Raw genomic sequence first — 26,997 nt, 5'->3', positions numbered from 1 at the left:
TGTCTGATGAGTGATTGTCTGCATTCAGCATCAATTGTGGATTAAATAACCCACCCAGAGGCCTACAAAAATGATATACAAATGTATATTGCCAAATGTATTGAGTTGTGTAACCAGCTTTTCGATAGAAGTAAAAAAACATCCCTCCTTATTGGTTTTGACAAGGACTCTGAGTCACCGCCAGTCCGTGTGTTACAGATTGCCATTACTGAGACAGATGTTTTAACATAAATTGTACTCCTGTCCTCTGTTTATTAACATTAGACAATTAAGACAAATAAATAAAGGAAACATAAAATAACAGAAGAGACTTTTGCTTTGTTATTTCTATGACCTCAACTTTTGTTTTTAGCGTAGCAGCCACCCATATATTGTGGACATTTCAAACAATACAAGCTCTGATAGCTCAACACTCCACGTTTTTGTTGGATTCATTTATCGCTTCATTATCATTGAAGTGCTACATCTGATGACAATGGAAATGATCAGTCACCTTTAGATAACCATTCACGTGTATTTATCTGAACGTCCACCTTTCTGTCCACCTCTCCAGATAGCTGAGCAGTTAACCTGGATTTCGCTGACACACCCGCGCCTGAGTTCCACCTGAGAGGATGGACGCGCTGGAGTCAGAGCTGACTTGCCCAATCTGCCTCGAGCTCTTTGAGGACCCACTGCTCCTGCCCTGCGCCCACAGCCTGTGCTTCGGCTGCGCCCATCGCATCCTGGTATCCCACTGCGCCTCCAACGAGCCCGTCCAGTCCATCGGAGCATTCCAGTGCCCCACCTGCCGCTATGTCATCTCTCTCAGTCCGCAGCGTGGCCTAGAAGGACTGAAACGCAACGTCACCCTCCAGAACATCATCGACCGCGTCCAGAGGGCCGCCTCCTCCGGCCCCCTGGCCCTGCTGCCTCACAGCGGGCCCAACTCCCCTAGCGAGAAGGCCGGGCGATTCGCCCTGGCCCTGGTCCCCGCCTCCACCGCCATGACCAGCCCCGGGACGCCGCCCAGCCACGTGCAGTGCCAGTTCTGCGAGCAGGACCCGCCGCAGAACGCCGTCAAGACGTGCGTGACATGCGAGGTGTCATACTGCGACGAGTGCCTGCGCGCCACGCACCCCAACAAGAAGCCCTTCACGGGCCACCGTCTGATTGAGCCCATGCCGGACTGCCACCTGCGGGGGCTGCAGTGCCTGGAGCACGAGGAGGAAAAAGTGAACATGTATTGCGTCACCGACGAACAGCTCATCTGCTCGCTGTGCAAACTGGTGGGAAGACACCGAGACCACCAGGTGGCGGCCTTGAGCGACCGCTTCGAGAAACTCAAGGTAAGGGATGACTTTTTGAATGTATACATGAACCTGGTCGCTATGCTCTGCTGGTGGACATGTTGTTTTGAGGAGAGGCGGCATCAGAACTGCTGTGGATAATGTGTGTGACGGGGTAAAGAATTAAAAGCGAGAAGTGAGGAGCTGTGGAAAGCTGTGTGTGAAGTGAAAAGAGTGAGAAAGTGAGATGCCCGATTGTGCACTCGCCATCGCAGGTGTGACTTTGTAAGTGTAATGTTGTGTTGAAGAAATACAGCTACTATATTTTGTTTTGAGTGCACTATAATCCTCACTAACTATGTAGCCTAAATTTCCAACAAAAATGATGTTATCATCTTTTTGTTTCATCATTAGCGGAGTGTCCTAATCATACAATTAGTACAATTAATTCACCGCCCCAAAATACCAAGAGGGTCTCTCTGCATCTCTCCTGTGCAGGCAGTGTGAAAATAGGGGCTCATTAGTGATGAGGAAGCTGGCTGCATCCAGTAGGTTGAGGTTAAACAGTGGTAATCGCTCCATTTGGTGGGGGTTGGTTTAATTGAGTGTGACTGGTAGGTGGTGTTAGATGCTGTTAGGGAGGGCCCACTGGGAGATGGCCTGGTATTACCCCCTCTCTCAGGGGGGAGCTGAAGCACACTCAGGGGGGCTGTCGGATGGGGGCCTGCTGCCATGTGAAGAAGGGTGTATTTTAGGGCATGGTGGTCCCCAGAAGTTTGGTGTTTGATGGAGGTGTCCTATATGGATTCTGCAGGACAAATTAAGACCAGAGTTTGATTTGTGAGAAGGCCATGTGTGATCACTGATTTTCAGTTTGGCATCTTTTGCAATCTGGTCCATCTGTTCTGTTTATGTTAAGCGGTCTAGAAAAGTGTTCTGATTACAGAAGTAACACATTGCCTATGGTCTGGGAAAAATGTATCCTTTTATAAAAGCATTTCATGCAATTCTACGTCATTTTAAGTGACTGGTGACTTTAGCAGAATCTTTTTTAAATCAGCAAAAATTATAGAAATGACAGGCTATAATCCGAGATAAATAAAAACAACCTTGTCTTGAATCCATCAATAGCCTAGGCGTAGGTGTGTGGAGACACACAAAGGCTGCATTTATACAGGCAGCCCAATTCTGATCTTTTTTCCCCGCTAATTGGTCTTTGACCAATCAGATCAGCTCTGGAAAAGCTCTGATGTGATTGGTCAAAAGACCAATTAGTGGAAAAAATATCAGAATTGGGCTGCCTGTCTAAACACTGCCATTTTGTACAGTATGAGGAAGAAATTAAAATCCTGAAAAAGCTTTCCAGCTCACTCACCAGTCATGGACAATGCGCCGGTGTCAACAGCCTCTCTCTCTATTGTTTTACTCTGTAAAACAATGCTGTTAACTGAACAGGCCTATTTGGAAGTTGATCAAATATTTTGGTATCCCACAGACATATTAGAGTCTTTTCTTTTCAGCAGTAACCATTTGCTTTTCAACCTATGTTTTCCTGCGTTTGTATTTGAAATATTGCGAAAGGTCTGTTTTGGCTGCATGCTATTCACTGGCAGATTTGCCGCACGTTCCCGAGGCAAATCCTTGTGTTTAGGCTACACACAATCCACACATATGCTATTTATTTTAAATAAGCTATTGATCCTCTGTGGCTAAATTATAGACGTATTCCTGGTGTAGTATTCTGAATTATTTCATTTATTTCAGAACAGACAGACAGCAGCAATTCTATAATTTAGTGCACCGATGGAGAGGTGATAGTTGCAGGCTCATGTCTATCAGAGCAAGAGAGACGGAGTGAGGTCATAGAAAATGAATATCATTCTAGTTCTGTGAGTGATTCAAGAGTATTTCTCTCTCTTTTCACAGCAACGGCCACCAGGCTATAATGTTGCGCGAATCATAAACCCGAGCCGGGTTTACCTTTTCACATTACCTTTTTTTAAGGGGCAGATATCTTTTATTAGATTTTTTACATTGTAAACAGTGTAAATAATGTTTCATGCCAGGAGCGGTAGGCTACCGGATCCTGGCAAAACTTAAAGGTGCCTGATCCTATTCCCGGCAGGATCTGGGCCAAATTAAACACTGACTATTATGTTCAGTGTGTATTGCAAACAGTGGGAAGAAAATGTCATGCCACGAGAGGTAGGCTACCGGATCCTTGCAAAACTGAGAGGTGTTGGATCCTATTCCGGAAAGATCCAGCTCAAATGAAGCACTGGCTATTTTTGTTTTTCAGAGAGATGAATCATTGATGGAGCGTTTTTTATTCTACACTACCGTGTCTTTCTGTCTCACTTCCATATTATGCATGTTGCCCCCCTCAAAACTAGAATGGGTACCTGGGTGCATGATGACAGACTTGCGCTATGGCTTTGGGGTTCTTGGTTATAAAATGGAGATAATTCCTGATGCAGTGACAACGCAAAACCACGTGTGCACTGCAATTGCAAAATAAACACATTTCTACCTACTGTAGAGGAAGAACATGCTGATGTATGTCCAGTGAAGTGGATCTTTTTTGGGGGTAATATTCTCAGTGTTGAGAATCCTTTACATTTTCCTATTTGACTCCAGTAACAATTAACCAACAGAATACAAACATTTGCTTCCGTTTGGAGCCGAATGAACACAACCCAGGATTGGCTTACGATGGGTTAATACTCTCACTCTGCGACAGACCTGCATCAAAAGGCCTCGTGCTGTAGTCTAATCTCTCTCGCTTCACCTTTTGAAGGATTTAAAGATGCGTAGCATCATGAAAACACTCCTGTAAGGGTAGGCGAAGCTCGAATGTAGGTCACTACTACTAGAACCCTTTGCACCACACCATGTAAAATTCATGCAGTATTGATTTCACTTTTAATTACTCATGAAAGAAAACATTAAGGATCATTAAATGTGCACTCATATTAGATGGAGCTACCAAACGATTGAAGGGAAATTACTGTCCTATGATTGCAGTATTTTCAGGGGTGGCAGTGGGCCTCTGTGAAGGGGCTAGGTCATTGTGGCTACACCCTTTCCTTTTGGGAGATAAAATTACCATTTCACGGAAACGTACAGAGAGAGGAAATGGTTCAAAATAGCATCAGAGGTCCATGGATCTGGGTCATAGAGGAAGCGCTGATCTAACAATGCAGAATCATGATAAACTTGTAGTAGCTAAGCAATGACCTTTGACTGTCCTCTGTCTTCCTCCCCTCCCCAGTGGCACAGCTCCTGTCTTGGCCATAACTCTTCACTTTACTCAGCCCCACTACAACTTCTTCCCCCTGGAGTAATTGAGTCATACTGTTACACGGTCAAGACCCTTTGCCTGCAGCCTTGCCTCTGATCTATGACTGGCCATGCAGATGACTTTGTGTCTCAAGGGTCTAGGCCAAGGGACGGACCACAGACAACACAAGCATTGACTGTTTCTGAAGTGTTATCATGTACAGTACGTTATGCAGCATTATGGCTTGCATTTTGCACAACTGGCAGAGTAGTGTCAGGAGAAACGTTACGTTTATCATGAACACTGCAAATAGATGGTAAATAGTGATATAAATTATTTTGTATACATTTGATGTCAACAAAACGAATGGCATAAAATCACATGGAATTAATGCAGATGTACTTCATGGATGGATCCTGCAACTTTCCCACATGGTGTGCACATGAAGGCATGGAGTCCATTAAGTGACAGTAAATAACTCAAAGCTGCTTGCCTTTCTCCTTAAACAAAATCACTGAGTTTCTATCAGACAGAAACAGCTTGGGAAAATGAAACAGGAGAAATGGAGAACTGATGGAGATGAAGAGAAAGTTGACGCAGATAAAGTGTGGAGAACATAATGGCACACAAACAAACAAACTAACACTGAGACAAGATACACAAGCAACACAAACACATTAAGAATAAAGCAAGATGTGAGAAGTTGATATACAGTACATCAGAGAATGTGATATACAGTCTATGACTGTTACAACATTCGGTATCTTCTGCTCAATAACCAACAAGTTCTTATGGTCTCACTTCAGTATTCAACGTTTGCACAGGGGGGACAAACGTCAAAACTCCACAGCCGTGTTTAGGCATTAATTCCGACTGGTTAAGGTAAGGGTTAAGGTTTGGGACAGGGTTAAACCCTGTGAGACCCAAGCATATGCATTCGATTACGGTTTAGGGTTATTTTTTTTTTTACAGAAAAGTTGCAAAAATTCACCATAGGGCATCATTGGTAGGAAGAATTTGTGTTAAGAAAACCGTAAAATTCTATAAAAACCACATGAAAATGTATCAAAGCATTGACGTGCTGGCGCATGTCCTGGTGGGTCCTGGGGGTATGATCTTTGACCCTCTGTAACTTTCTCACGCATTATTACTGATGATTCATTCAGGATGATCCGTAATCATGTTAGCATCCACATTAATGTAGAATTGTTTATTAACATGTTCTATTCTCATTTACAACATAAGTGACTCCAAAATGACACAAAACATTAATTACCATATAATTATTTTGGGCATAAAATAATCTGAAACTCAACCAAAACGAACTGCAAATGCATCCGATACGTTTGTAGAGTCACAAGCTTGACGTAGTCATTGTGTGCTAGGAATATGGGAGCAAATACTAAACTTTTGATTACTTTATTTATAAGAATCTTTAGGGGAGTCAATCATTTTGACACCTACCTTTTTGAGTGATAAGAAATACTACTTGTTAAACAAAATCTCTTTCTCTGAGCAATTGGGTTAGTATAAAATAATATAATTTCCCTTTTTTTGCTTACAGTTTAGCTTAGTATTAATATTATTTATTTCATACAGTCATTATTGCTCATCTTTATCAAGGATGTTAATCATTTCGGGCACAGTGCATCTAAAATGAAGTTATATTGTCTGAAATAGCAAAATGCATCAACTTGATCTATCTACAAAACTGTATTTTGCTATCAACATTTTTGTTGAAGTTGAAAGGATCAACTATTTCGTGGATTTTCTATGTATGAAGAACATCTAACTTACTTTAAATAATATTTGGTTGTCCTTTCTGCTTTAACTTGAAGAGATAACCTCCTGTCTTACCTCTTTACCATAAAATAAATTATAAAAGATATACATTTGTATTATTTCAATATGTAAAGGAAACATCGAAGTTACTCTTATTTGGTTGTCTATCTCTTACTTGTCTATCAACGTATGAAGAGTTTCATTCCAAAACGCTATATATCCACCTCACTCTCAGATAAATAAGTAGTACTGCTAGGCTTTGCACTGTCAAATGTGACACACATGCTGGAAGTTAGTCCCACAGTGCCCTCGGCAGGGGAACTCTGTAACATATTTTTTTTTATAAAGAACTGTACGAATTATACATTTGTGATAGCAATATTTATTATCCAGAGCAACTTACAGTTAGTGCATTCATGTTGAGATACCTTGGTGAGACAACCATACACAACAGTCAAATATACACGATATGACCTTATCACCTTAGCCAAATACATTTAAACTCAGTTTTTCACAATTCCTGACATTTAATCCTCGTAAAAATTCCCTGTCTTAGGTCAGTTAGGATCACCATTTTATTTTAAGAATGTGAAATGTCAGAATAATAGTAGAGAGAATGATTTATTTCAGCTTTTATTTCTTTCATCACATTCCCAGCATGTCAGAAGTTTACATACACTCAATTAGTATTTGGTAGTATTGCCTTTAAATTGTTTAACTTGGGTCAAACATTTCGGGGAGCCTTCCACAAGCTTCCCACAATAAGTTGGGTGAATTTGACCCATTCCTCTTGACAGAGCTGGTGTAACTGAGTCAGGTTTGTAGGCCTCCATGCTCGCACACACTTTTTCAGTTCTACCCACAAATTCTCTATAGGATTGAGGTCATGGCTTTGTGATGGCTACTCCAATACCTTGACTTTGTTGTCCTTAAGCCATTTTACCACAACTTTGGAAATATGCTTGGGGTCATTGTCCATTTGGAAGACCCATTTGCGACCAAGCTGTAACTTCCTGACTGATGTCTTGATGTTGCTTCAATAGATCCACATCATTTCCCCTTCCTCATGATGCCATCTATTTTGTAAAGTGCACCAGTCCCTCCTGCAGCAAAGCACCCCCACAACATGATGCTGCCACCCCCGTGCTTCACGGTTTGGATGGTGTTCTTTGGCTTGCAAGCCTCCCCCTTTTTCCTCCAAACATAACGATGGTCATTATGGCCAAACAGTTCTATTTTTGTTTCATCAGACTAGAGGACATTTCTCCAAAAAGTACGATCTTTGTCACCATGTGTAGTTGCAAACCGTAGTCTGCCGTTTTTATCAGTTTTGGAGCAGTGGCTTCTTCCTTGCTGAGCGGCCTTTTAGGTTATGTCGATATAGGATTCGTTTTACTGTGGCTATAGATACTTTTGTACCTGTTTCCTTCAGAATCTTCACAAGGACCTTTGCTGTTGTTCTGGGATTGATTTGCACTTTTTGCATCAAAGTACGTTCACATCTAGGAGACAGAACGCGTCTCCTTCCTGAGCGGTATGATGGCTGCGTGGTCCCATGGTGTTTATACCTGCGTACTATTGTTTGTACAGATGAACGTGGTACGTTCAGGCGTTTGGAAATTGCTCCCAAGAATGAACCAGACTTGTAGAGGTCTACAATGTTTTTTCTGAGGTCTTGGCTGATTTCTTTAGATTTTCCCATGATGTCAAGCAAAGAGGCACTGAGTTTGAAGGTAGGCCTTGAAATACATCCCGTTACACCTCCAATTGACTCAAATGATGTCAATTAGCCTATCAGAAGCTTCTAAAGCCATGACATCATTTTCTGGAAATTTCCAATCTGTTTAAAGGCACAGTCAACCTAGTGTATGTAAACTTCTGACCCACTGGAATTGTGATACAGTGAAATAATCTGTCACTTAATTATAAATGAAATAATCTGTCTGTAAACAATTGTCTGAAAAATGACTTGTGTCATGCACAAAGTAGATGTCCTAACTGACTTGCCAAAGCTATAGTTTGTTAATAATGCATGGCAGGTTCTACCAGGTATTTATGACCTGGCATAATGTCATAAAATTGTGGTGGGGAGAGTGATAGAGGGGGTGGAGACACAATATACACCCCCAAAGGGCCACGTCGTGACAGTTTTTACTATTTTCTACATTGTAGAATAATAGTGAAGACATTAAAACAATAAAATAACACATACAGAATCATGTAGTATCCAAAAAAGTGTTAAACACATTTTTTTATGTTTTATTCTTCAAAGTAGCCACCTTTTGCATTGATGACAGCTTTGCACACTCTTGGCATTCTCTCATCCAACTCATCCAAAACCATCTCAATTGGGTTGAGGTCGGGTGATGCAGCACTCCATCACTCTCCTTCTTGGTCAAATAGCCCTTACACCGCCTGGAATTGTGTTTTGGGTCATTGTCCTGTTGAAAAACAAATGATAGTCCCATTAACCTCTCTGGGATATGTGGGACGCAAATGTCCCACATGGCCAACATCCAGAGAAAATGCAGAGCGCCAAATTCAAATAGATTACTATAAAAATGTAACTTTCATGAAATCACACATGCAATACACCAAATTAAAGCTATACTTGCTGGAAATCCAGCCAACGTGTCAGATTTCAAAAAGGCTTTACGATGAAAGCACACCAAACGATTATGTTAGGTCAGTACATAGTCACAGAAAAACACAGCCATTTTTCCAGCCAGAGAGGGGTCACAAAAAGCCGAAATAGAGATAAAATGAATCACTAACCTTTGATGATCTTCATCAGATGACACTCATAGGACATCATGTTACACAATACATGTATGTTTTGTTCGATAAAGTTCATATTTATATCCAAAATCTCAGTTTACTTTGGCGCGTTACATTCAGTAATGTTTTGCTTTCAAAACATCCGGTGATTTTGCAGAGAGCCACATCAATTTACAGAAATACTCATCATAACTGTAGATGAAAACACAAGTGTTATGCATGGAACTACAGATAAACTTCTCCTTAATGCAACCGCTGTGTCAGATTTCAAAAAAGCTTTACCGAAAAAGCACACCATGCAATAATCTGAGTACAGCGTTCAGAGCCCAAACAAGCCATACAGATATCCGCCATGTTGTGGAGTCAACAAAGTCAGAAATAGCATTATAAATATTCACTTACCTTTGATGATCTTCATCAGAATGCACTCCCAGGAATCCCAGTTCCACAATAAATGTTTGATTTGTTCGATAAAGTCCATAATTTATGTCCAAATACCTCCTTTTTGTTTGAGCATTTAGTACACAATCCAAACTTACAGTTCGTAGAAACATGTCAACCTAAGTATAGAATCAATCTTTAGGATGTTTTTATCATAAATCTTCAATAATGTTCCAACTGGAGAATTCCTTTGTCTGTAGAATTAAATGGAACGCAAGCTACCTCTCACGTGATCGCGCATGACCAGCTCATGCCACTCTGGCAGACATCTGACTCATTCAGCTCCCATTCCCTCCTCCTTCACAGTAGAAGCATCAAACAAGGTTCTAAAGACTGTTGACATCTAGTGGAAGCCTTAGGAAGTGCAATATGACCCAATTTCCACTGTGTCTTGGATAGTCAAAGAGTTGAAAAAGTACAAATCTCAGATTTCCCACTTCCCGGTTGGATTTTTTCTCAGGTTTTTGCCTGCCATATGAGTTCTGTTATACTCACAGACATCATTCAAACATCCAAATCTTTAATTATAATTATATGCATATTCTAGCTTTTAGGATTGAGTAGCAGTCAGTTTACTCTGGGCACCTTTTTATCCAAGCTACTCAATACTGCCCCCCTGTCCCAAAGAAGTTAAGTGCAAACCAGATGGGTCGGCATATCACTGCAGAATGCTGTGGTAGCCATGCTGGTTAAGTGTGCCTTGAATTCTAAATAAATCACAGACAATGTCACCAGAAAAGCACCCCCACACCTCTTCCTCCATGCTTCATGGTGGGGACCACACATGCAGAGATCATCTGTTCACCTACTCTGTGTTTCACAAGACATGGCAGTTGGATCCAAAAATCTCAAATTTGGACTCATCAGACTCAAGGACAGATTTCCACCGGTCTAATGTCCATTGCTCGTGTTTCTTGGCCCAAGCAAGTCTCTTCTTATTATTGGTGTCCTTTAGTAGTGGTTTCTTTGCAGCAATTCAACCATGAAGGCCTGATTTACGAAGTCTCCTCTGAACAGTTAATGTTGAGATGTGTCTGTTACTTGAACTCTGTGAAGCATTTATTTGGGCTGCAATCTGAGATGCAGTTAACTCCAACTAACTTATTCTCTGCAGCAGAGGTAACTCTGGGTCTTCCTTTCCTGTGGCGGTCCTCATGAGAGCCAGTTTCATTATAGTACTTGATGGTTTTTGCGACTGCACTTGCAGAAACTTTAAAAGTTCTTGACATTTTTCTGATCGACTGACCTTCATGTCTTAAAGTAATGAAGCGACTGTCATTTCTCTTTGATTATTTGAGCTGTTCTTGCCATAAGATGGACTTGGTCTTTTACCAAAAAGGGCTGTCTTCTGTATACCCCCCACCTTGTCACAACACAACTGATTGGCTCAAAAGCATTACAAAGGAAAGAAATTCCCCAAATTAACTTTTAACAATGCACACCTGTTAATTGAAATGCATTCCAGGTGACTACCTCATGAAGCTGGTTGAGAGAATGCCATGAGTTTGCAAAGCTGTCGTCAAGGCAAAGACTTTGAAGAATCTGAAATATAAAATATATTTTGATTTGTTTTACACTTGTTTGGTTAATACATGATTCCATATGTGTTATTTCATAGTGTTGATGTGTTCACTATTATTCTACAATGTAGAAAATATACAAAATTAAGAAAAACCCTTTAATGAGTAGGTGTTCTAAAACTTTTGACTGGTAGTGTAGGCTTCCAAACTCTGTTTTAGACGATACTGACTTTATGACCAAAATTATTCTATTTACATTTTGTAGTAGGTGTGTCCAAACTTTTGACTGGTACAGTATATATATATTTTTACATAATCACTACATCTTAGAGAAGACAGCAAAAAATGGCTCATGTCATGTACTTGCATTGATGGCTACCAACATATGCTTTTGTAAGGGGACCATTGTAGGTTTCTAATGTTTCAGAGGCTACTAATGCCAAAGTAATCATACTGACACACAACAAATACTACTAAGAAATAAATATGGTTCTAAGGAAATTCATATAGTGTTTGACATAATTTTTTAGTTTATAGGTAGCGTTGCATTTTTGCAACTGTGGTTCTCAAAGGGATAAAACAGAAAAAACGTAACGGTTAAATTTAGGCATTAATTCCAACTGTTTGGGATAGGGTTAAAACATTCTAAATACAAAAGAGTGCCTAGCACTGGGATTGAAAGCTCGATCTTCTGAGCCGTAGCTTGCGGTGCAAGCCCTTCCTCTATCCTAATCCACAATGGCCTATCAAGCCGCGAGCCTACTAGATGGTAATAGGTGCTCACATTGCCCCTAGTGGATGGTATCGAAGGCATCTCCCGACGTCCTGGGAACCTGGACAAACGTTGAATACTGAAGTGGATCTGGTGTGACCTGGCTGCAACAACAGCACTAGAGGGAGTTGTGATGTGTGATGATCCGGTAGACATTTTTCAGAGCATCAGACTGCTTGTTCAGGGACACCCGGACACAGAGTGAGCAGGAAAACAACGTCCCACCTGCCTATGTGATAGAGACAGTGGTGTAGCAACGGTATAGGATAATCGGTCTACTCCCATGACATCACTGCCTGAGGCTAACTATGTCTAACATCACTGCATGTCAGTCAATACCACACACAGTGATTTAAAACAGGGATAAAACATGTTTTTGTTGTTATTCCGAACAGGAACCTGTTGCTCAGAGACGTTTGGTATTGTGTTATGTAATATTGGGGAATGGGCACTGACATGATAGGACATGTAGTCTTGGGGGCCATTGTCTGCTAGCTTTTGTTCTTTTTTCAAATCAGTGTCTGACCAGCGAATCCAGGTATGCGCTTGCATGTAATTAAATGCCAGGCAAAGCATGAAAACCAGTCTAGTTGCCCTGATGTAGAGGATGCAGAAGAAGTTATGTCACATGCCATGTTTTATCAGTGACCTTGTTAACAGTATAAAGGTACAGGACCTGACGCACCATAGCAATGATTCATTTATTTTACTCAGGGGTGTGAAGAGGGTTGGCCTCCTAGGACTCACGCATCTTTCGTGGGATGCTCACTTCGGCGTATGGGAGAAGGAGAAAAGGGCAAAGTCGTGATCCTAGTACCCCTGAGTCACACTGTTCATAAAGGCAAACAACGGAGTAGAAATTGACATCCAAAAATTTTCATACTTACAAATGTATAACAATTTTGGTATTTCCAAGCCACACATACATTATAGGTTGACTTTTGCATTAAGATAAAAACAGCCTTGCCTGTCCTCAGCTCTCTTTATGCTGTGATCGTGTCACATAAATCGTTTTTTAGATGCCCTTGGTGTTTCCTCCAATATAGATATTATGAGATATTGAATAGTAAACATTTTTCCCTCATATTAAAGGGTTCTTACAGGGATCTTAGAAGGTCAAGTAGCAAGAAGCCATTAAAAGTGTGGTGAGTGGTAGCTTTCTTTTGATTAGATACAGATGCTGAAGGAAAGACATTAGAATCGATTTCCTTTGTAGAACTCCCTGCAACTGCCTTCAATGTCATCTGGCCACACTCAGGAGTAGGCCACTTTTTTTTATAGAACTGTATTTAAATCTCAAAAGTTTCCATATACCCTTCCACTAATGACCAGGGATTTCTCCCAGTTTGAGATGTTAACTACAGAAATGTGGCTAGTGATATTTTGCAATGAAGAGAACTAGTGTATTTGGTAAATGGATATAGTAGGCTGTCATTTCATATAGTACATTATCTCCTGCTGAGAGAACATTCAAAATAGAAACTGACTATAAGGATTTAGGTATTCTATCTGCTTTATTGGCATTTTGGTTTTAAAAACAAACAATTTGAAATATCTATAAATAGGACAATTGCATTGAGTTTGAGTTCAACCATGTGCCTCCTGCTTAATGTGAGTCTTTCCTTTTACCATCATAGACCTTTCTTTACTCCATTCAGCCCAAGGTCTTTCAACAGAGGTCTTATCCACATGATTTATCTCTCAGTGTGTCTTATTTACTCAACACGTTTACAGACAACAGGCTTGGATCACCCCAACATTGTCATACATGATTTACTGTACAACAGTTTCAAGACATGTAACAGATGCTTCTTTCACATTTCCTCTGACACTCTGATTTACTCTGACCTCTTACTAGGCAAAGAAGAAGAAAATACTTCATAAATATCCTCAACCCAGAGCGTGTCCACTTTAAACTCAGTAGATTGAGAATATTGGCTATAAATACATGAGATCAAGAGTCATTTCTCCTGACCCTAATACAAATTTACAACAGGGACATTTGAATCAATCTTCTCAGGACCGTGGGGGACAAATTCCATTGTATTAACGTCATTTTCAATCGGACATTAGATTGAACATGCTGAGGAGACCATAATGGAGGGAGTCACATGGGGTATACTGTTTGACCCCTTAATTGGTGACTGAACTACGGTTTTGGTTTCCAGTGATACCTATTCAATATGTGAGATCAAGCAAGAAGACACGCTAGTAGTCCTTGTAGTATTGCTGTTCTCCTGCATGGGTTCAGTTATTTTTACACCCCTGTTGATCATGCCATCCCCTATGGTCCTTAATGTGTTTTTTTTTTTTATGTCATCGTCGTATTAAGGCCATCCATTAGACTGGTAAACCCCCCCAACCGTATTCTTCTGCCAGGCTCGTCTGTTGTTTACGTTGTTTACCCATGGGGCAACTCCATTTAATCTCTACTGAACATCACATTGTGGCTTAATATGGTCGGTTGGGCAATAATATGATAGAATGTTGAAATAAAGAAGACAGGCAGGCGGAAGGGGAAAAGGGGGGAAAAAACGTCAGGAAGAACAGCTCTTTGATAGGTAGATGGGCTGTCAGAGGAGCTTTTGACGCTTCATTTGCCGGTCGGGGGGGTATATGCATGAGTTTTTTTTCCTGGAGTGGCTCAGGCTCTGGCTCAGGCTCTGCCAGTAGTGTTTGGCTGTGAGTCCTGCTCGGAGACTGAGTGACCGGGATGAGGCGGTATCGGGACGAGGGACAGGGGCAGCGCCCGGAGGTTAGTGTCCAAATTGTCCAAAAGCAAATGTGACAACCGTGGATGAGATTTTGGAAGGGGAATAGGAGAGGTGAAGGAGGAGGAGAGGGAGGAAGAGGGGGAGGAGGAAGAGGAAGCTTCTCTGTTTTGGCTTCATGATTTTGCTCTCTCTAAAACAGAAATGTAGGACCTCTAACACCTTTTGATCAGCTTGGTTTTGTGTTTATTTTCTCTTGAAAGTATGGTAGGTTGCTTTTCAGGCTTGTTCATCAGAAAAACAAGGACAATAATTGTTGTTTTCTCCTCTGTCTTCAATAGTAATTTTCTCTTTCTTTTGCAGCAAGCGTTGGATTCCAACCTGAGTCATTTGGTCAAGAGGAACAATGAGTTGGAGGGGTTGATGGGAAAGTTGATCCAAACCTGTCAAAATGTAGAGGTGAGCGCTCTGTCACTGACCATGCTATTAGTTCAGAGATGCGTGGACGTGCAAGGGGCATGCTGTATTTAGTTAGTGTAGTGCATGCGATGCAAGCCCAATTCACTGTATGCTGTTCACCTCAGAGAAAACTACAAACTTTGTTAATTTTTGTATTGATGTCAAATTTCAAATGAAGAATGATGATTTCCCTGACATGCTTATGCCCGTGCTGTCATGTCATCTTGAAGTAGTTTATGTGGCCACAGATGCTCCTGTCTCCGCTTGAGTTTGCTCATCTGAATTTGCATATCGAATCTTGTTCTACAATTTCAAAATGCACAATGTTTTCCTGATATGTAGGCTACTAATAATTGAGTTGTCAAGCAACACATTATAAAAATGTATTATATTATATACGTGTCCAATTTAAATATGCACATGTACAATACAATCAGATTATACTGATGTATCTATACGAAGATTGGTTGTGCCACTTCTTTAATGAAGGTTCTTCTGGATTAAGACTTTCTGACCATAGCCACTTGTTCTTGATCTGTGATGATTCAAATTAGAAGTGCCTGAGAGGAAAGAGTCACAGCCCCATGGTGGAAGAGTGGGCTAGGAAATGACATGTCCTGAATCTTTATCTTTATACTCTAAGCAGAGATTGTTTTATGTTTCCATGGCCACTGTGACCAGTACACTAAAACGTTTGAGGACAGGCCGCAGGTCCACTTTGGTCATTTCATTTAGCCTTTTAAAATCCACAAACCTGGTCCTTTCAAAACGGATGTATTTAAATAATGCATCAGAGAAAAATATCTGACCTCGTTTTCATGGTGGATGTAGGTCGGAACGAATGTGCACATGGTTTTTAAACACACTTCCACCCATTAAATAATGAGTGTATAGGCTAACTCTCGAGCGTTTCTGTGTTTTTGTATGTGTGTGTGTGCGCGTGTGTATGTGCAGCTTGTGCTCAGTGAATCAACTTTGCAAAAGTAATCCGCGTGAATAATTGAGGAATGTGGAATGACTTGCATAATTATTGTGCAACTCATGAAACAACGTCATTAAATCTGTAGATTTTAATTTGCTATATCCACCCCAAGGATTACAGTTCGAGTTATTTTTAGTATAGTCATCATCACTGTGCCTAAATGTGCAAGGACCGGAAAGACACCCTTTCTCAGCACTTAAAGAGAGTACACAGGACGTGTGTGTACTTTTTGGAGAGATCGCTAAATATTTGAAAGCCTTCTAAAGCAAATCAGCCTCTCTTCCACCTTCTGTTAAAAGTTTGAGCTCTTTTGACGTGCAAATTCCCCAGAAACGCATTTACTTCGGGTTAAAAGAATCACTTATGCTCCTGCCAAAGACTCTGTCATGTCCGTCACACACCCCCTTGCCATGGCCAAAGGCTGAGCCCACAGTGTGTCAGCCACGTGTACTCATGACGCTGTCATGGCAACATGGCCACAGCATGTGTGTGTGTGCTTGTTTGACTGTTTTTGTAGGTATATAGGGGAGAGAGAGAAAAAGACAGAAATGCGGGGCTAATTAATAAGTATTCAACTAATCTAATGAATCTAAGATTTCAAGAGATGCTAGAATGATTTAAGAGGAATACAGTATGTCCTCACTGAACATCCATCTCCTACTGTAATACATAGATGGTTCATAAGACCTAAAATCCACACATATTCCATAGTAGATCAGAGGGAGAGATAGTGGCACTCACCCATGATCTCCTCTAAACCCTGTGAACGTACAGTAGAGAAACCCACTCATAGGGCGAAGGAACCTAATTACTGGCGTTGGAAAGACGGATCTGTGTGCGTTTCAATGAGTCCCTTTCATATCATAAACAGCCTGTCCACACCAGGGAGTGACCGTAACACACCTCGTTGGCTTGGCAACTCTCAAACAATCCCCTCTTTCATGACTCCCCTCTCTGCTTTTTCGCTTCGCTTCGGTTGAAACTTGTCCAGGTGGTGAAATCTGTGTTTCACCAGGACATAAAAATGGGCACCAAAGAGGCATCTATTTCAAAGGCCTGTGGCTAGTAAAGTGGATCTGAGTGTGCATGCACTCAACAATCACAAATGCTCCAAATGATCCAAATGCTACATAGAATTGAGCACTGTCAGACTCAGCAAAACACAGGCGCGGGCATTCTTTATCTTCTGTAGTAGCCAGAAACAAACACACATTAAGGTACTGTGGTTCAATATTGATTCATTCACCTGGAGGATATTATTTGCAATGCAAAACCAACTGACATCTGAATTATCATTAGTTGAACTATAGCTTTAAATGGATACTGCAAGATTCTGACAATTCATGTTTTTCAACTTTTTTCTAAATCATTGCCCTGAGACAGGTCGGACATTTTGATCATTTTAAACCATTAATGGGATACCGTGAGGTCCGTCTTTCGACAAAGCCAGAGTCAGATGAACTCGTGGCTACCATTTTTATATCTCTGCATGCGGTATGAAAGAAGTTAGAGGTAGTTTTGCAAGCCAATGCTGAGCCACTGCCTACTAGCGTTAGCGCAAGCCATACGCTAGCGTTCCTGTAGACTTCCAGTCATTGTGCTGACGCTAGTTATCGTTGGCTCTTGAAACTACCTCTAACTTCCTTCATAATGCACACAGACATAAAAATGGCATCCATGAGTTCGTCTAACTCTCGGTAAGTAGAACAATAAATGGTTTGTAATTACAGTTTACTTTAAGGCTATGAACTATCAGACGGATGAATTATGTTTCATTTGTGTTTCTCAGGTCAATGCATCACGGCAGGAGGGAAAGCTGATGGAAGAATGCGACCTTCTGATTGATATCATCCAGCAAAGGAGACAGATCATTGGGACCAAAATCAAGGAGGGAAAGGTAAGTTCCAGGAGTGGCCAATGGTTTGAAAAGGGAATCCCATCCAACACACACACAATCCTCTGCACTTTCACTGAGCTGCAGTCTGAACTGTAAGTCCTGGGAGGGAATGTAATAGTGAAACAACAGAAGGGAAAATGTCTCTCGCCTTCTGTTCGGGGTCTGCATTGGATCTGTTGGAAAGTCAAACCGTCTGTTCACTCTCAATCTGTTCATTTATGATGCAAAGCGAACATTTGAACAAGGTCACCAGGGGAATTGGACCATGCTCAATTATCAAAATGTCCGACCTACAGGGCATGTCTCAATTATCTTTACTGACTGACTGAGTTGGAATTCGCTCAAAGCTAACTATTTGTAGTCAGAGAGGAAATGAAAAGGACTTCACACTTTGTGTTACTTTTACTTGCTTCAGTTCCCTTGCTGTATTGGAATTACCATAGCAGTCCAGGGTTAGTCAGAAACCAGGTTCCTGCAGTTTAAAGGGCGGGACTTCCTTCCTTCCTGGTCTCGTGTCAGGACTTGAGTCAGGAGCGGGGCCTTAATGTAGAAGTACCAATATCAGGGGCCAAAGAGGCAGTTTAGCTCTGACCTTTCGGCTGGAAATGAAAACCTGCCTAAATGGAAATCCTTTATGGTGGGCGGTTGCCGCTGAGACGATAGAGAGACAATTTGGTATTTTTCCCTGCTTCTACACCTTTGGTATTGTCCAGATATAGGATGCGGGTGACAAGTTGTTTCACATAAATACCAGAAATTTGCAACAGAAATATACACATACGAATGAAACCAAAGATTAGTTGTTTAGTGAGAGTGGGTCAGAACATGTTGATGAGGGTAGTGTGTCTGACCTAAATACAACATCCAACCAACCACATTTCACAGCCCTCAATCACTCTCTCTAAACCTCGCATTAGGTTAACCCATTCTAACCCCCCTCTGTCCTATCTGCTTTATAGGCAGTCCGGATCAGGAAGCTAGCCCAGCAGATCTCCAACTGTAAGCAGTGCATCGAGAGGTCCTCTGCCCTCATCACCCAGGCCGATCAGACCCTGAAGGAGACGGACCATGCCCGATTCCTCCAGACCGCCAAGAGTATCACCGAAAGGTGAGCCAGGCCAGCAAGGAGAGTGTGGTAGAAATTCACTACGAACACTGGCTCTCTGACTAACCATTGGCCATTCACGGTCAATCCAATGTGCAACGTAGTGGGATAGTTGTGAACTAAACCCTCTGGGATATGTGTTTGCGTTAGGGTTTCCATGGCGACCGCCTCCTCTCAGGTCCTGATTCCAGAGATCAACCTGACTGACACGTTTGACACGTTCGCTCTGGACTTCACCAAGGAGAAGAAGCTGCTGGAGAGCCTGGACTACCTCACAGGTATAGAGTACAATCAGCTCTGGTTACTAGTAGTGGTGGGCGCCAAAAGTGATAGTTCAATACAATGTATAATTTGGCAATATCGTGATTATACTGTAATATTGTTGCCTATGTCATGGTATTGCTTTATATCATGATATCTACTATATAAAAGCACTGACAATATATGTAGCTATAATCTATTGTTAAGAGCATGAGTTGGCATCTCTCTCTACAACCATAACCTAAAAATGTGGTTGAATGCACTTAACCTTACTGTGGTGCAAAGTTCCACATCTACATAATGTCAAAATTGTCTTTGTTATTGTCAATGTTATTGCATGTTATTGCAGTACACATATGAATAGGTTTCTATGAGATCGTGGAAGAGGTTGTTGTTAGGTCTTTGCGATGGCAGAGGGCTTCGCTTGAAGGCTGGCTCACTAAGTGAATTAGTCTGAGTCATCGATGTGTACTTACTGGCGGAGGGTGAGCGCAAGAGAGGGAGAGAGAAAGAGAGGGAGAGAGATGAGAGAGAGAGGTGAGATGAGAGAAGAGAAATATGCCATCAGCCAAATCACACTGTCAACCTCTGAAATATCATCTGGGCTATAAATGATCATTAGCAAACAAAAGCATGGCAATCAATATAAGTCACTAGCCTTCAGTCCTCTTTTACGAGCCACAGTACTTTGTTTGAGGTCAAACGACATGCTCCAAGGTGAACCGCTGTTATTCCATTGTTATGCCATAACGCATAACATTTTCCATTCTTACCCGTCTCTAATTTCTCATTACCCTTATCTAGCGCCAAGTCCTCCGGGCATCAGAGAAGAGCTCTGCACTGCATCGTACGACACCATCACCGTCCATTGGACATCAGACGACGAGTTCACAGTGCTTTCCTATGAGCTTCAGTATGCTATCTTCACAGGGCAAGCCAACGTTGTTAGTAAGTATCTGGGTGTAGGCAAAAAGGCAGTCACACATACCAGAAACACCTTCAAGCACACAACTACCTTCATAGGTCAAGCCAATGTTGTCAGTATGTATCAGGGTGTAAGTTAAACTACCCTCTGGCATACCAGACACACCACCAGACACACAATGGTATCTTCACACGGCCAGCCAATGGTGCTAGTAAGTGCACAGAACACCTTGAGAGAACACTTTGTGCTCACAACTCTCTCCTGATGATAAATTTTGTATTTTCCAACTCAAAGCCCCGCGATAAATCAAGTGCAAAGCCAAACAGCTGGAGGACTTAAGAATCAAAACCGAATCATGCGTTTCTTCTCACCGAGCCGGTCGACTAGGGCCAATGGGGTGAGCGCAAATCTCAGGATCTCAGCTTGAGTTATTACAGTGTCAAAGGGGACAGAGTGGGAAGGAGAGAGGGAGACAAGCTGACTCGGAGCGAATTACAGTCATAACACGAATCAGTGCTCAGAGCCCTCCTCCCCCACGGATCACGCCTGAACGCCACACTCATGCATACTTCGCTGGGCAAGCAATATAAAATGAGGTCAGGGGATGGGAAATATAGCTTCTTAGATGAAGAGAACAGAGGGGGAAGTGTGGTTTGATGAAAGTGGACGGCTAGCAAACAAGGTTATAGGATGTCATGAGAATAAATAGGATATGATGTCTCGTATTGTGAGCATCTAACTTCACTTCAAGTAATATCATTTAGCAACAGCTAAAAAAAAGAGAAGAAACTGAAAAATACCAGAACTATAGCTTTAATATTGTAATACATCCCCAGCGTTGCTGCAATTTGGAACAAGAGCTGCTGGCTTTTTCCACGCTTTAATCATGTTTTAATCATGCTTTAATCATGAAAACTCCAGTGCCCCCAAGTTGAATGCCTTTTTGAATGTCTTTCGGTACCGATATACAAAATGAATGAACATAAATGTATAATAGAAGGCTCCCATGTTCACCCTTGAATGATAATTGAACATAACAATTGTGTCAGATGCTGTCTTTGGAACTCCATTGAGCAGAAGACTCTCTTAGGGCCTTTTTAATAAAAAATAAAAAAGTCTACCAACATCAGCACTTTTAATGAGGGGTGGCGTAAACCCAATGTGACACGTGTTTTTTCTCCACTTCCTCCTCTCCTCATCCTCTGCACACGCTATGTTCTCTTCCCGCTCTAGTTTCACATCCAATCACCAGGGCTAAGCTCTGGGCTGAGTCTGAGGTGTTGTCACAACGTCACATCTTAGAAATGTCTCCGAAAACACGGCAGAGGAAAACGGGTGACGGCAAACACTGGTCTCATAGGGTCTCACTCAGGGTCATTTAATAACTCACTGCGTTTTCTCTCACCAATGTAAATGATGTGTGGCAGGCACTCCGTTCCAAAATGGCTGCCATGTGTGAGGTGAGAATGGCGCGTTTCCATTTCAAATATTGGCAAACGTGCGGTACATTCACAGTGCACTATACATTCACAGTGCACGATACATTCACAGCAGGGCAGCCTTCAGAACACACGTCAGACATGATGACGGGGTATGATGGTACATGGTAGCCTATAGGGACGGACAAAAAGGTGTAATGGGTTCGCAGATGTCGTGTGAAGCTTACGGAGAGTACACTGTGCACTCAGCACGATGCCGCTCTGTCAGAGAATTAAGCCTACGGGCATCATTGTGGCACAGCACAGCTTAGTATAGGCCTATTTATGTACAGCACAGCCAGTCCCACGGAACAGCACAGCCATTGAGAGGTGAATGACCCCCCCCCCCTCCTAACACCCAAAGTAACCACATGAAACAGAGTGAATAGCAGTAGAGTGAATGGCAATAGAAAGGGAATGTGTTGGATCCTAATAAATTAATCACTATTAATGGCATAGTGCTGCGTTGCATTCTGGCTGACTGTCTTTTTGAACATCCCTGCCATTTGTCATAATGGATTGACTTTGTATGATAAATGACCCCTTAATTCCACATGTTTACTACACCCTCCGACACCAAAGTCCTTTTGGACAAGAATCATTGTCTGAACACACTGATCATGTATCCTTCCCCTCTCACTTGGGTATGATTAAAAGGCCATAGAATTGATTGAGGAAATGACTGATAGTGGAATTTGGACCACTCCTCTCTATCCTATAGCTCTGGTCTCCTAGGAACACATGAATCGACTTCCTCCCCTTCTAACACAAGCAGACTCAAATCTACACCTCTCTTACACTATAGATAAGACTTCGCTAACTAAAGAATGAAAAAATACAATATGTTTGGGGAAATATGGACTTAATTAGGTGAATGTTGATATTTGGTCCAAGTATGATACTTACCTTGGCTGAGGATTGGCTGTCTCTGAGGCAAGCAAAGTAAATAATTTCCTCATTATGTGACAATGAACTTTGCTTATGTCCTGGAATTCAGCAGTTTACGAGTGACCTTATTAATTGAAAATGTTTGCTTTTCAAGGTTTATCAAGGCCACAACACTTCAACAACAAAGTATGTGTACTGTACATGTGTCGTCTGTGTTGTGGGTCTGTTATAGCCACTCTGTGTATGTTTATGTGACTACGTGTGTGCAAACGGAGACATATGTGTGTTCACTCCTACGCACCAATGCATAGGTGAGTGTGTATGCATGACAACACTGTAACTGTGTGTCTGTGTCTCCCTCCCAGGCCTGTGTAACTCAGCAGACAGCTGGATGATTGTGCCTAACATCAAGCAGAACCACTACACCGTCCACGGCCTGCAGAGTGGCACCAAGTACATCTTCATCGTCAAAGCCATCAACCAGGCAGGTGCCCGCAGCAGTGAGCCAGGGACACTCAAAACCAACAGTAAGGGCTCCATACATTACGATATAAGGAAACTTGGCATAATGACATGCAGTTTTAGAGAAGTATCTTGTGATTCTTACCTAATATGGTCATAGGATTATGTATCAATACAGTGTCCATATTAGGACAGCATCACATGTCGGGGATGGTGTCCTAATATGGACACCATACATACAGCTGCTGCCTTCATAGCCTATCCTATCCTAGCCCCTTGCTAACTTAACCATGTTGTCTCTCTCCGTCCTCTTCGTCCAGGCCAACCATTCAAGCTGGACCCCAAGTCCGCCCACAAGAAGCTGAAGGTCTCCCATGACAACCTGACGGTGGAGCGCGACGAGACGGCATCGAAGAAGGGACACGGCCAGGAGCGCTTCACCAGCCAGAGTAGCTACGGAGTCGTCGGCAACGTTTACATCGACAGCGGACGCCACTACTGGGAGGCCCTGATTGGAGGAAGCACATGGTGAGTTAGACCTGGGTGACCTGATGGACCAATGTCTTGCTCTGAACCACATGCTGTTTGGCCCGTTGGATCTGGCTGGCTAGAATGACAGAGATAGAGGGGCGGTTATGTTACGCCCCTTTCTAAGTCACTTTAAGGCACATTTATACAATGTAGGCAGAGAACCATTCAATGCACATTTAATAAGTACGAGTTTTTAACACTTGGTAAGTGTTCAAAAGTGTTGAAGTGTTTGGGTTTTAGAGGCTTGTTAACAGTGTCTTCTTACTTCTTTCTCCTCAGGTATGCGGTGGGCATCGCCTACAAGTCGGCCCCCAAGCACGAGTGGATCGGCAAGAACTCGGCCTCCTGGGTCCTGTGCCGCTGCAACAACTCGTGGGTGGTGCGCCACAACAGCAAGGAGCTGGCCATCGAGCCTTCGCCCCACCTGCGCCGCGTGGGCGTCCTGCTGGACTACGACGCCGGCTCGCTTACCTTCTACGACGCCGTGGGCTCGCAGCACCTGCACACGTTCCACGTGTCCTTCGCCCAGCCCGTGTGCCCTGTCTTCAACGTATGGAACAAGTGTCTGACTGTTCTCACGGGTCTGCCCATCCCTGAACACCTAGAAGGGTTAAAAACCCAGGACTGAGACCCCCGTGGAACTAGAGTCGGTTTGGGTTAGGTTAGGTTAAGCCACCTTCAAGGCACTTTGGGCCTCTATGAACTAGCAAAGGTCGTCTTCAGTCTTGAATCATCCCAGAAAACGTCATGCTACCACCTCATTTCATTTTAGGCACTTTGGACCACCCCTTGGGCCAACGTCAATTGCACAGACCACCCTCTCTCTATTCAACCCCATAACGCTGTTTGTAGTGGGAAAGAAGGACAGAGCTACATAGCTGTACAGTTGTGAATTATAGCATTGCCCAACTCCCACCTTCATGACTATGGAACCAAAGTAGCCATGAATTTAAATGATTTTACTCCCATTTTCTTGTTCTTATATGATAGATATTCATTATTGAAGTGTAAGAAAATAGCCTAGATAAATTCCAATATGTACATTTTCCCTTATGTTTACACATTGTTCATACATTATTTATGGTCAGTTTACCAAGGATAGGAGACATTTATAAATCTAGGGAAATTATTTTGATGCAATTTATCGATGTTACTTCCTAATCTAGAAAAAGTATTGTGTCCTAATACATTAATGTGTAAATTATACATGTTTTGTGACAACATAATTACTTTCTTCCTTACAGTACCTTAAACCCACAAGTGTAGAAGTACTGGTGCATTTTAGACAAGCAGGGAAACACAACAAATTGCGTCTTTAATTTTTGTCATGTTTTGTCCTCTTTGCAATGGGATAGGTCTTTTGTAGTTCAGCCATGCATGTTAGTGAGAATTTCTCAGGTCTATTTCAAATCCTGTTTTCATCCATGAAAATAATGCAAACTACTTTGTCCTCTCCTGAGTGAATCACAAACCTGAACTGGTCACAGTTCAGGTCACAAACCTGAACTGAAAAACACTTCCACTTCGTTGTTAGTTACAGTGAGGACAAGATTATTACAATCATTTCTCTATTCAGGTCCAGTGGCCGCTGGGAGGTACATTTCAATGACAACAACCATGCCTCTGGGCATTTGTCATCCATATGTCACACAGGGAAGCACCCCACTTACAAACTCAGTCATTATTACACCAAGGTCAATACCACCACTAGCCACAGCTTGACCTCAGCTTGACCACTGTATGACCCAGTGACCATGAACTCAAACGTTGTAGGATACGTCTCGCCACCACACACAGGCACTCCATGATGTACATAACGTATTATGTTCTCTTTTAATCTGTCTTCTTTCGAAAGAAGGACCATCTAGATATTTTACAGACCATCTTTAAGTTTTTAAAGGAACAAAATGGATTGGTTCACTCATTAATATGTGTCTTAGGTGTGGTTTGGGATTATCTGTTTCCTTGTAATGGATGCAGCGATTATCTACTCTTTAATGTTACCACAAAAACTGTTTAAATTCAGTTGTATGTTTGAATCCTGTGGACACTATTTTAGGAAAGAGGATTGGAATGCTTGTGTCACTGTACAAATATGAACTAGCATTTGTCGATTGTCAAAGGTTCAATAAAGAAAGATACATTTTAACTTGTTTACTGCCTCCTGTACTGTATATTTTATACACCGACACACACACACACACACACACACACACACATATACACACACACACATACACACTTTGTCGTAAACATAACTTTAGCAATAGTTACCGACCACCAACGTAGCCTAGTATATCGTTTTTTCTTGCCTTCCCACCATAAACCAACCCAACCAGCCACCTATGTCTAAGTTTAGCCTACAAGCTGGTGACTTTATCCTGAGAACTTCCTGTAGACAACAGGGCCTCTTCCTGGTCCGCTAGAGGCTTTTGTCTCTGGTTCACAGGGGCAACGGTGTGACCGGGCAATATGGGCCTTACCCAAAACAATATGGGCCTCAGACAAAACAACAAAGACCTGAATACAACTGACTGGGGTCCTTCCTCTTACAACTAATATACATGTTTGACAACATTGTTTGGGAAGGTGTGTGTGTGTGTGTGTGTGTGTGTGTGTGTGTGTGTGTCTCAGGGTTGCCATCCCACTGGGCAAAAACTGTGAAAACGTGGAAAACTGATTGGACTTGCAAAAAGTAATCAATTTAGTAATTTAGTATTTTTTTAAGCTGAATTCAATGACAGTGTGACATCTTTGATTGATTTCACACTTGCATCATTTAGCAGACGCTTTTATCCAGAGGAACTAGGGTTAAGTGCCTTGATCAATGACAGATTTAAAAAATAATCTTCACCTAGTCAACTTGTGGATTCAAACAAGCAACCTTTTGGTTGCTGGCCCAATGCTCTTAACCGCTAGGTTACCTGCCGTCAACATATCACATTGAATTCACGTTAGTTGACAACTCAACCAAATGTAAATCAAAAATAATGTTGAACTGACATCTGTGCCCAGTGGGATGGTACAGTGATTCTCAAGAGGCAGCTCTTGCACCAGCCCAGGAAACTATTAGGATGACATGATTTTCAATGACATCTCTTTTGGTCCCCCGGTGGAAAAGCTTTAGGGATTTGCTGTGTGTTTGGTGTGTGTGTGATGGCATATGTACGTTGTGCATGAGTGAATGTATATGCGTGCATGCATGCATGCTTGTGCGTGCATGCGTGTGCGTGTGTGCAGACAGGTGTGCATGCATATGTGACTGTGTGCGTGCATGTGTGTTGTTCATGAACTTACAGTGACCCTACACATCAATTACTGGTCAGTGGAGGTTATGACTGAGCAGGAGCGCTGTGACATTTCCCTCATGGCTGGATGTTTGGCCAACACACCAGGAATCTTAGCTACCCGTGAGAGAACTGCCCAGAATCACAATCTACAGACACAGGAAGTGAAG

General features: G+C 42.2%; 1 protein-coding gene across 1 annotated transcript; it reads left to right on the top strand.

Moving 5' to 3' along the window:
• Positions 1–574: 574 nt before the first annotated feature.
• LOC120033446 (E3 ubiquitin-protein ligase Midline-1-like) lies at positions 575–25,669 on the top strand. Its single transcript, XM_038979805.1, has 9 exons — positions 575–1,328; positions 14,916–15,011; positions 17,783–17,890; positions 18,850–18,998; positions 19,146–19,273; positions 20,061–20,204; positions 22,913–23,074; positions 23,330–23,537; positions 23,820–25,669. The coding sequence occupies exons 1-9, from the start codon at positions 615–617 to the stop codon at positions 24,166–24,168; spliced, it is 2,058 nt and encodes a 685-aa protein (XP_038835733.1). The 5' UTR covers positions 575–614; the 3' UTR covers positions 24,169–25,669.
• Positions 25,670–26,997: the final 1,328 nt, after the last annotated feature.

This window comes from Salvelinus namaycush, chromosome 40, assembly GCF_016432855.1.
Source record: "Salvelinus namaycush isolate Seneca chromosome 40, SaNama_1.0, whole genome shotgun sequence".
NCBI lineage: Eukaryota > Metazoa > Chordata > Actinopteri > Salmoniformes > Salmonidae > Salvelinus > Salvelinus namaycush.
Note: the sequence above shows the minus strand (reverse complement) of the source record. Positions and strands in the feature narration are given on the sequence as shown.